Source organism: Calonectris borealis, chromosome 13, assembly GCF_964195595.1.
Source record: "Calonectris borealis chromosome 13, bCalBor7.hap1.2, whole genome shotgun sequence".
Classification (NCBI taxonomy): domain Eukaryota; kingdom Metazoa; phylum Chordata; class Aves; order Procellariiformes; family Procellariidae; genus Calonectris; species Calonectris borealis.
The window spans coordinates 20,594,109-20,606,211 of NC_134324.1; the positions used below are offsets into that span (position 1 = coordinate 20,594,109).

Sequence of the window (12,103 nt, forward strand, 5' to 3'; positions counted from 1 at the left end):
GTTGTTTTCAGAGAATTATTTTCCAAAATACCCATGGGCATGAAGGAATAGTGTATATTATAGCAGTTATTTTATAAGGCATGATTCTTCTCACTAATCCAAAAAGCTGTTGGTTCATGTATTTAGGCAGTGCACCTAATGCTTAAAAGCTCTTCATATTCTCTCCAGATGCTGTTATAAAAATCATCTCTTGAGGAGCAAGTTGTTAATGGATACTCTTAGCCCCAAAGGTGGTGAAGCCCCTAAAGTAAATATATACATATGTATATGTCAACTGGGAAGTAAGTGTTTGCAATTATGATTTAAAAGTGATGCTTGCATAGCAAACAACGCTGTAGAATTTTATTCTTAGAGAGCATATAAAACAAAGACCAAATCCAGAGCCCACAGGAGCTCATGGAAGTTTATAATTCAGCGTTATTCTTGAATTCAGGTTGAATTTATTAAGGGGTTTGCAGAAGTGAAAGAAACCTATTTTGGGCTAGATTCACAGAACCCAGGATGTAGATATTCAGACCTGTTATCATCCTTTTCTCTTTTCCCCCAGTGTACTGGCACGCACAGCACAGCAGTAAAATACGTCTTTAAATTGTAGGTCACACTTACGGCTTCCCTGTTGGCTGGCTGCCGGAAGATATCTCCGTCGGAATGTTCCCATGATAATTCTCCATCTCCTGTACGTGAAGCAGAGCAGTATCAGTTAGGGGAGTAATTGTGGAACACCTTGGGAGATACTTAGGGGAGAAGTCTCATCCAGCTTTACAGCTAAATTTAGGGTGGAGGTTGCATCAGTGCGTAGGAGTATCAGTCTATAGTCTGACTTTATTGTACTAGATTCTGTAGAGACCAAAAGGAAAATGTCTTCCCAAACGTTATGCAAACTCAGGATGAAGATTTGCTATCAGATTTATGTGGCTTAACAAGATGCTATGGGCAAGGTAATTTCCAGCAATCATTTGCTATGTGATCTCAGGCAAAGGTGAGGAAACATGACTTAGCTTAGCTTGCAGAGACCTTCCATCTACTGTGGGCTGAGGAGACCCACAAGCACAGTTACTGTTGCTCAACTGACATGTAACTTGACTGAGAATTGAATCCTGAATTACATTTTTGTAGTCAGCTCTGAAGTATAGCCATTAATAAATAACATTGTATTATATATATCAAGAAAAAGTAAGCCACATTTTGCCCTGCAAATTTCCTGTCCCCATATCTAGATGGTTGTTTTTTCCCTCTTATTTATGCTTCATTTAATAAAAATTGCTAAGTCGAGATTCACCCCCAGGTATGATTATGAACCAGGGAGGTGCTTTCATCTGTTTGTCAAAGATAGACTGTTTCATAAATAGAAGTGATGGCCATGCTCACTAGACACAAACCAGCAACTCTTCCAGGAAGCCAGGCACGTGCAATGAGTTGTGGCAGGATGTATGAGAAGTTGGCCCATCTAAGCTCACAGGATCCTATATTTGCATGTAGAGAAATGTTCAGCACTGCTTTTTTGAATCAGACCAATAAAAGTACTACAGAATAAGGCTCATAGCACTAAGGACACTCATAACAATGTAAGAACGTGCTGACTTGTCTTTGAAAAGAGAAAAGGTTTTGCTAGAGCACTTGTGATTTGTGCATGTGATGCAGAAGTAATGAATGCTTTTGAGAATCAATGTGAGGGACTTGCGGAGCCAGGCTCTGGTTCCTCACAGCCAAACATGTGATTCATGGAAAGGAAAGTTGGAAAGAAGAAGAAACCTTCAGTTTCTATTCAGGAGTAGTGTCCAGCTGTTTTCTCTGTAAAGACAACTTCATAAATACAAACGTATCTAAGCATAAGCTATGGTGGAAATTACAGCAGGGAAAAATCAGTTCAGGCTAGAGAGAGAATCTGGCTTTAAGAAGTTTTTAGAGAGTTATTTAGAGGTGTACCTTGGTAAGACAAGCCCTATGGAACCTGAACTGATATCTGATTCTTGGAAAATTTGTACAAGAACAGGACAAATCATTTAGTGTGGAGGGGAGCTTGGAATTTATCCCAGCTTGGAATTCAGATACAGGTACAGATAAAACTGTTTTGCTAGTGGCTCAAAGCCTAGCTTTAGATGTGCCAAGCATTGCACTGGAATGCAGCGCAGTACCACCACATCAGGAGCCTTTCATTAATGGCACAGATTACGGGCTTGGGTCCTCGAAGCAGGATAGCTGCTGCAGCAGGAGTAGTGTGTGATACTGTCTTGGGAGAGCCATGATGCTGATGCAGGTACGCCTGCAGTTCTGGAGTTAACTCATCCAGATTTAACTCAATCAGATCCATCATGGATCCACTACCTTAGTGCATACTATGTATTAGCATTTTATCCTCTATGCAGTTTATGAGGGGGAAGTTGGATCCTGACAAAAATCAGCATCTGAACCATAGTGCTTGGAGCCTTCTCTAGCCAGTAGTAGAGGAATGAATAGGAAAATCGGCAAATTTTAATATATTATGTTAATATACTTGGCCATGCAGGGAGCAAAAACTGACTCACAGTTTCCTCCCCATGAGCTGTGCTAGATCTTGATGCAAACATTTCGTTTAGGTTTGCGTTTCAAAAGAATCACAGAGGGGAGATAAAACAGCTTACGCCATATTAAAAAGGACAAAGTTGATTACGAGATGAATTATAATTTTAACATTTTTAAGTAAGAGTAATAGACAGTGGAATACATTAAAAAACCCCTGCATCAGTGGAGACACTGGGGGGTCGTCTCTACTGCATAATCCAATTTAATCTCACTTCTCATATGGAAATTCTAATGAACTTATTTGTCACTGTCTGGCCTTTCTCCAGCGTAAGGCTAGTTTACAGAATAGCTATGTCTGATAATTCGTACTTTGAAAGTCAGTTTGATTTTTGTAACTGGAAGAGGTTGGTTTCAAAAACAGATCAACTATCAGGGAACAGATGCCATAAATCAGATGATTAGCAAGGATTTACTTGAATTAACTGTCAATGTATTACCTTTAAAACTGTATCACTAAATTTCACCCTGGGAAGCCAGGACTATCACCTTGCCTGCTTGAGATCAGAAAGCTTTATAAGCAATTTGCCTGGCAAAATGTTTCAAGATTTGTAAAGATATTGTGGAGTAACATGGCAAAGCAGCAGAGAATGTGGAACAATCTCCATGCATTGAGATCCTCATCCTTGCTCTGAACTGAGCTGATACATTTATGCAGCACACAGCATTGCCCTGCTGAGAGACTAGTTCAGGTCTTACATGGTGCCACACTTAAGTTAATTACCACTGCATCTCTGCAGGTTAAGTAGCTTAGACAGCTTGCTGCACTGACATGACTACACAGCTTCTATCCAGGAACTTGTTCCTTCAAAGCGTGCTGTGCTATCTCTGCAGCATGCTGCACTATTAAGCACTGATGCACTCTGAAGTACTCTCTTTTTGGCTCAGCTCCTTCACCCCTCAGAGCTTTTGGTGCAGCCTGTGTACTCAATAAACTCCTTAGGACAGGGACTGTGGGACTGTGCTACTCTGTGATTAACAACAACTCTAGCACCATGGGCAAAATTATACAACCAACAATATAATACTCCTTATTTTTGCCATGCAAAAATAGTACTGAGTTCAAACAAGCAGAATCTCAAAAGGATATAGGTGCACAAAGGTGCAAGCAGGAGAGTTTTTCAAAGCAACCTGGCATCACTGGTATCAATAGAGTGGCACTTCTGAAAACCATAGGTACCTTCAGGTGCTTATCTGCATCTTTGAGAACTAGCCATAGGTGCTTAGATATCCTAGAAGTGGTGACTCAAATGCCACAATACTAATAGTGAGATAAAATACATTCAGAAATTCTCAGGCATTCTCAGACGGGCTTTTAGACAGACATTTAGGTTTAGACGTTCAGAAAGGCTGGGAAGGCCCCTAGAATCAAGTTCCCTATGTGTATAGGATCTAAAATGCAATTGCTAGTAAAATACTGAAGTTACCTGATTTACCTAATTTAAACTGGAGTAATTGGCCTTACCCTCTGAATTGAAATTCTTGTGCCTTGCATAACTTAAGCAGGTCTGGTAACCTGTCAGATAGAAGCTCATCTTTTATTGCAAAGCTTTTCTACCCAGAGCAATGGCAGCTATTTCAATACATCATTTGAAGCCTTGCTTTACCTCGTTATGGGGATGCAACTTTATCATCAGTGCATTCTCTCCTTGTTGCAAACGTTTCCCTGCTGAAATTCGAGGTTTAATTTCCCAACATGCATTGGCAAGTACATGGGAAACTTGCAGATAGTATCCTGAGTGACAGTGCTGGTGCACAGACAGGGCTCTGAGAGGGGAAGGAGTAAATTCAGAGCCTGTCCTTCTGTGGTTGTACTCAAACTTACCTCTGCAAACTGGACAGCAGGACTCCGGAACAGAAACTGGGAAAGAGCAAGTTAATTTGGGACAAGTCTTCAACCCACAGTACACATTTCCTTCCTGCCAGTAAAACACAAGGAGAATTTAGAAGGAGTCATTGATTTGTCTGGTACTGTATATGCATTTTTTATAGACATGCTTAAATCTAGTATGTGTGTTTACATAAATGCCACTCTAGTATGCAAAAGCAGAATATTTTACCAATGAAAAGTCTGAATAGCTTTTTTCAAATTTGTTGTCGCACAGAGGAAAGTCTCCTTCTTTAAAAAAACAGGGGGAAAAGGGAAGAGGTAAAAGTGTGTGGGGAGAACAACTGCAATTATTGTAGGCTGAAAATGCACCTGACGTTGTTGGTACTAAAATCATGAGTGTAAATTTCTACACCCCCCCTCCCTCTGTTATGTCTTACCATTGTACTGGAGGAATAGCTTAGCAGTAACTAAAAGTCATAAAGTCTGTTCAGTACTTGGCCTGTTAAATTTGTAGTTAATGTAGAATATGATGTAGATGTGTAGATTTGATCAGGGGAGGTCCAGAGTTGCCAGTACTTGATACTGAAGAGCTGGTTGGATTGAGAGGGATGTTTTGGTTCAGACACTGGCTCTGAAGAGTCACTGGATGACTGCTCAAATATACTGGATTTGAATTGGTGACATCTCTGTGGCCCAGTGCCAGCTTACAGAGCTGTCCACTCCCACCCTGTGGGGCTCTTTACTTATCAGTTCAGTCCAAATGAATTCAGTTTCAGTCAGTGGCTTAATGCTATATTTTCCAGTCAGATTGAAGTGAAATATTCTATATATGCCAAGTAGCAGTATTTTACCTGCTGCCTCTGCACTGTAAGCTCACTTACAGCAGATGCTTGACAGGGTAAGCTTTGTCCACTGTGTTTGAGTAAGAGGTAGCCTGGCATTTACCAGGTGCTGCAGACTGGCTCTGAGCACTCTCATGAGTTTCAGCATTAACTCTCAATTCCCAGCCTTTGCTATGTATTGCTTATATTTCAGTGTCATGTCTTCTAGAAAGGAGAAATGAAGCACAGACAGAGCAGGGCTTTGTCAAATCATGCTACTTACTGAGCAGCTGCACTGGGCACACTGGTTTGCTTGCCTGTTTTGGAAAAGCCCCTCTGCCACAAACATTTCGCCGTGATGGTAGGTGGTGCCATTGTATTCACAGGATTTCCCGGTGATTTTGCTGCTTACTGAGAAAAGGGAGTCTTCTGGAAGCAACAGGAAAGGAACACTTCATGCAAATGTTCTTGACAACTCGCAATATCACAGATACAGGGGAGGAAAAGCTTTCCTTCTCCCTCATTTCTCTTTATTATAAAAGGACAGGTTTTGTCATGCTACAAAGTATAAGTGATATTCTCATGCTGCTACTTTGCTGAACTTTAATAATTCACGCTTTCAGTTGACTGTCCCAGTTAATCTTAGGATGTTGATGATCAACTGCAATGCCAGCACTGATGGCCATGTCTCATGCTGCTGTATTTCTCTGCTCTCTCTGCTAATTTGGTATTAGGATAGGTAGGTGCAGTTGTGTGCCCACTTGTTATATTTACATGGCTTTTTCATGCTTTAATGTAGAAGGCATTAGGTGCTATACACACAGAATCCCACTATCGATAGCACTGTTCTAGCACGGTTTCCCCCTTCTTAGTACCGGTATCATTTTATTAATGATTTGTAGTGTTGTAGCCCATAGAAGACTTAGTTGCAGGTTAGCAGATTGTGCCACAGGGCATGCATGGTGCCGCTTCCATGCCATCCACAGGCAGAAACCTTCTGGTAGAGGAGCAGTGATACTGATGATGGAACTGTGTCAAGAGAAAGGTATGTACTATGTAAGTGTTTGTTGCCTGTGGCCTTCACAATTAATTGCTGCTGTTGTTTTCAAAATGGGCAAAAGTTGTCAAACACAAACTTCAAAAGCCACCAAAAAGCTGATTTTTCTCTTACATGCATTTTAATGACAGATGTGCAAATGAGTGCATTTTGGTTGCAGAACTTGGTGCATATGACAAAGCGCACAAGATGGCAGCGTCAGTTCAACCCTGAAACCTCCTGTTTCAACTTAAGATCATATCGAGTTCTGCACCACATGGGTTAAATTTTCTTCTAAGACATAAAGCTATCCATACTTTATGTTAAAACATCCCCTAGATCGTTTAACTATTAGCAGTTGATAAACTGTGCAAAGGGATTATACTTTACCTATGAAATGTAGGTCACTTGATACCTATTGGGCAGTGAATCTGGCACTATACATTTACATTCACATGAATTTAGCATCTCAGCATGGGAAGAGGCATTTTGAACAAGAGCTCTATGGAAGTAACAGTGGAGTGTTTGTTCTCTGGAGCCCGAATCACTGCAAATTTCTAGGAATGCAGCTGAAATTTCATTCAGTGGGTTTGGGCTTTCATGTAAAAGAAACCTGACCTGAAAATTCAGGTTTTGCTGTAGCCCCTTTCATTATCTATCAGATAAACCTGGGGAGATTTTTTTGTGAAACTGTGCCACTACAGAATGCACATTTTTCAGCTGGGAGCCCAAATGAAAAAGTAGTTTTCTGCTGGCATGCACTGGCATTAAACACTGACATTTAGAGTTTTCCATAAAAGCATATAGTTACATTGGTCCATCAAATATTAATAATATTTTGAATGGTAAATATAAAATCTGGCTGTGGAACATACACATACTACAGTGTTTGAGAGTCTAGTGGGTCCGCAAAGAACATTCTGCAGGAGAATGGCAAGAGCAGTTAGCCGTTTAGGGTTCCTTGCCTGACATTTCATTTCTCTTCAAGAGACAGACATGGTATTTGCACTTCCTCCTTTGAAGCACCAAATACATCATTATTTCAGTGCAATCAAAGGTGTCTAATGATAGCTTTACAAAATCTTATAAATAGTACAGAGCTTTGACGACACCTGTGCTTGGCATAGAAATGCAGTGCTTTCGGCACTTTTTGTATGGTTTGCTTTTAATACACATTCTGGAATGGCAAGATGTATGCTCTAATTAAGACACATCCTTTGAAAGTCATCAGCAAAAAATTCAAGTGACAAATTCAGCTACTGAATTTGTAGCAATTAGGCACAATTATTGGACAATATGAATAAAGAGGCACTTCTCAGGACTGTGCTACCTCCTGAAACTTATGTCACCATAGTTTCTTGGGCTTTCCGAGAGTCATCTCATGGAAAGCAGAAAGAGAGACTGCCAAACCCTTAGTTATCCCCTTGCCCCTTGGGCAATTGGAAGAGCAGTAGAACTGGAAAGAAATGAAAATGAAAGGAGAAATGAAAGGATAATACAAATGGTTTTTGTCTGGATATGAGGCCCTGTTCACGCAGACTCTGCAGGACATCGCTGTGCCCATGTGGGATGCCTGTCCAAAAGCAGTGTTTGGCTTGTGGTCATTTGCAAAGACCAATACTTGAATGACTCATTGTGACTCTTCAGAGTATTGGATGAAGAGAGTAAATTTTACTGCACATTTACCTTGGTGTGTGCCACACTGCCCAGATCACTATGAAATCACCAAATGCCTTTAAACTGTGGCTTCTAAATAAGGGAAGGAGGATGGTGAAACTTTTATTGCTTGGAAAATAACAGTGGAGAGTTGCAGTAGGTAGTTGTTTTCATCCATATTTCTTTTAAGTTGATCATAGAAGTTAGGCCTATAACAGCTAAATCATATCATGCAGCCCAAAACACATGTACATCTGCCTGTCTTTGGAATATGGGATGAAATTCTATTGCTATTTTGAAGTCTTATTTGATAAAATAATTACAAGAAAAGTCAGTTTCAATTACAGGGAATAAGACCATGGTTTAGGTCCTGTGCTGCACATACCTGTGCGTATGATTATCTTTTAGCACATTAAGTGAATGGGCCTATTTGGTTGCATAAAACAAGGTTTAGAAGAAGTTTTCAGATCAAGACCACATTACTGTTATTGCAAAAAAATGTATATCAGAGACAGCATATTGGAGAGTGCTACTGATCCTCTCCAAACACAGCATCTGTCTAAAACTGCAAGGAAGCTTTGTTTATATTACATGTCTAAATATAACTTCTGTCTGGTGCAGTTTCTCCTCTCTGTCTTTGCTAATGTGTGACTGACTTTCTACAACTAGGACTTGCCTTGGTTTCTTTTTAGTGCTCTTTAAATCATGGCTAATTAGAGGAGTTCAGTCTCCCTCATGATATCATATTCTGCTGTAGAATGTGAAATTAGAGTCATTGTGGATTGTTTTAATAAGTGCCAGGTTTGAACTTTGAAAAATCTTGGCATTAATATTGATATCAGCATGCATTATTCTGTGGCTTAGTTAAGATATGTTAGAATTAGATTAATTAAGTGCAAATACACTGCATTGCTCAAAGCTCTATTTGTAAACCTTGCCTCCTAATCAGGATTGTTCCCAAAGCTTTATCTGGCATTTTAATGGTGCTGACTAACATTGCTTTAATTAGCTGCCTCTGTAAAGTACCAGGCAAACCATCTGTGTGAATCCTTTTAATTAACTGGGTTCAGTCTGAGCTTTTCTCTCTGGCATTCATAGCACGTCAGTGGAAGCAATATAAAACATAGAGGGTAAAGATGTTATAGCATCCATTGAAAAAGAAGTATCTTTGTTTCTGTGGTTGGCATTTGTTCTCTAAGGGCTCAGACTTCAGTATAGAAGTTGACAGGCCATGCTTATATTTGCCTGCAATTTTAGTGCAATCAAGATAAGACCATGAGTTAGCAATATGGATAGCACTGATTTATCACTGACATTAGCATTAGGTAATGGCAGGGGGCTAAGATGTGCAACCTAGGCTTCACGTGACTTGATATGGATTTTAACTTACCCTGTAAGTAGCTTTAAAGGTTGAACCTGGTTGAAGAAGTCTTTCAGGTTTTACAAACAGGCAACAGAATACAACTGTATCAAAAATGGATTAGCTTCAAAACATTTTTTTAAAAGCAATTGGAGACTATGGTAGCTATGCTTGAATTCCTATATCCAGGCATTCCTCTCTTCCAAACATAGGATTCTGTCCAGCTTCTGTTGTCTACCTAGGCTGTTTTTCACTGTTATATCATACACACAAGGTAAATCCTAGCCTCAGTGAAGCCAATAGAAACGTTTCCTTCAGGATTCAGCCTAGGTGCTTTCTTGAATGCTGCTTTTTAAGATTATGTTTGAGATGGATGCTTGTACTAGGAGGAACTGTTGATCTATACAAACAAGCATTGTATCAATTCAGATCTGTAGTACAGCCTGATATAAAAGTTCACTATGAACTAGAACTGCATGTAGGTATAGTTCACGTATTCCATGAACTATAGTCCATTTGACAGGGCATGTGAAGAAACAGCATGGCAAAAAGTTTGCCATGAAGGGATGCTAACTTAGTGTGAAGTGCAGCACTGATGCTTTCCTGATAGTCTGACTATCAGGAAAACAGAGTTAGATATGAATTCGATAAACCACAGACATTTTATGGAAATTTTCTGGTTCAGTAGAATCTACTCAATGACAGATTTTTCATGGAAACCTGCTTGGATTCCTGATGGTCTGCCCATGACTTAAGGTTTCCAAGGGCCAAGGTTTGAGGGCAGCCATCCTATGTACACAGACCAGGGCTTCCTGGCTTCTGGAGCTTTCCAGTCTCCTGAGAGAAACAGATGCTGTGTCACATGGATCACAGTCAGTTTTGGGAACACCATCTTCTGACTTTTTCTGTTTACAACTATTCCTTCCTGGATTGTTATAAAAGCTGGGTCCTGAGATGCTTTACCCTTACTTGGATATGGAGCAGAAGAGCATCGGTTATCTGCAACTAATCCCTTGAATAGCTTAGACAAATTCCACAGGCAGTTCCTGGTGTTTGAAACAGTGGTAACTTCTGTAACAGTATTTATGTGCAGAGTGAAAAGCAGTGACTGGCTATAAGCAAACTAGCCTTTAGGGAAATGTTACTGTAGGGTGACTTACTTGAGGAAGGGCTTTAGGATCCAGGCCTTACTACAGTCAATTAAGTTTTCAACTTGGATCCTTCTAGATAAAGTCAGGAGGTACAGGTACAATTGCTAACAAACAATTTTAGGACACTAACTAACAAACTGGCAAAACCACCTCAGAATCAGTACAGTCATGGCATGATAATCAGTAAAGTATTTATGATGTGACATCTGACCTTCAAGACACGAAAACCAGTTTCTTTTGGGTGAACTCTGCCATTGTGGACAATGAGACCAAGTATCTTGGCTTTCTGAAAGTCACTGTGCTGAGTTTTACTGATCTGCAACCAGTAATAGGTTGAAGTGGTAACTGAGTGTACTCCTGAAATGGAGATTGTACAGATTAGACAAAGAAGGTGTTTAGGCAAAGTTCATGCTGCTGCATACCTCTCCGCAGGGTCTGTTAGGACCCTGCACAGCACCTCAATAAGGGTCTGTGGGTTTTTATTGCATCTCTATGAGATACTTTCTTGTACAATATTCTGGCCATTCTTGTTAGTACTTAACACTCTCACTATTGCTTATTTTAGTATCAGAACATCTGGTAAAGATCATTTTTTAAAAATCCTACAAACTCTTGGCTTGCTGACTTAGAAACTATTTTTAAACTGCAACATTCAGAATCACCTAGTGTCATTTATTGAAAAAGACGGGGCTTTTAACATCAAGCAGAAATGCTAGGCGCTCAGCCTGGCTTGGTTTTTGCAGTTTGTCTGTTTTATTAACCACCCTTATAAAAACAATCAAGTGCTAAACAATATGAAATTAATCATGAGATCTAATGCCTTCAGAAACTTACCATACTGGGAACTGTTCTGCAGATAGTCTCTCTGGTCCTTTGTAAGTAGGCAGATGATAGATTATGAATTTGAGTCCAGAGAGGATTTTATGAAACATGTCTTCTGAATCAACACGGAGCATAAGCATGTACAGACCAAGAGACTGAGGATTTGTTTTGCAACCCTATTCACTAGAGAGGCAATTGAATTCTGCTATAGCTCTGGGACAACTGTTTGCATTGAAATTTCTCCTGCATATTCACTTGTATTCCCAATGGATTTTGCTACTGAACACAACTGGGAGAGTCAGTTTAGTTGCAACAGGTACTTCAAAGCTCTCCAGGCTGTATCCTGGTGCAGGAACTGTCTTTGGACACCAGCTAACTGGTCATCTCACATGCTGCTTCTGTACAGAAATCAGGACACCCCAGATTGTAACATAACATCACGTGAGGCCATATTACTTGCCTTGACATTTAAAATTGGCATAAGAATTGCAGGTTAACTATTCAGAAGCAACATATAAAGAGCAATTATGCAGGTCAAAATAAAACACAGTTCTTGGAAATGTGCAGATGATGAGCATTTCTAATGCCAAAGGGGAACATGACTAGAGTATGACAGTACTTCTCCCTGTTTTGCTTATTGAAAATTTTATGAAACCTGAATCAGCTTAGGTACACACACTGTCCAACACAAGTGGGCAGCACTTTGATGACCTGACATCTGTTTTTGGAAAACTGCTTGGGTAGGAGTTGCACATACCCCTAGGTTCTCCTTGTTAAAAAAATATTGTTAATTATTCTCCTTCATGGAGTCCAGGTCTTTTCTCTACAAGCAAAATCATTCTCTAGGGTTACATACACATAAGCCAG

At 40.0% G+C, this 12,103-nt stretch overlaps 1 protein-coding gene across 2 annotated transcripts in view; it reads right to left on the minus strand.

Moving 5' to 3' along the window:
- CHRDL1 (chordin like 1) overlaps positions 1-12,103 on the minus strand; it is a 46,029-nt gene that overhangs the window by 12,047 nt on the left and 21,879 nt on the right. For both annotated transcript variants that reach the window (XM_075162447.1, XM_075162448.1), the window contains 3 exons: positions 5,495-5,640; positions 4,385-4,478; positions 607-674 (listed from right to left, as the gene is read on the minus strand). In XM_075162447.1, coding sequence (XP_075018548.1) covers positions 607-674; positions 4,385-4,478; positions 5,495-5,640 — 308 coding nt within the window. The remainder of the gene's footprint in view (positions 1-606; positions 675-4,384; positions 4,479-5,494; positions 5,641-12,103) is intronic.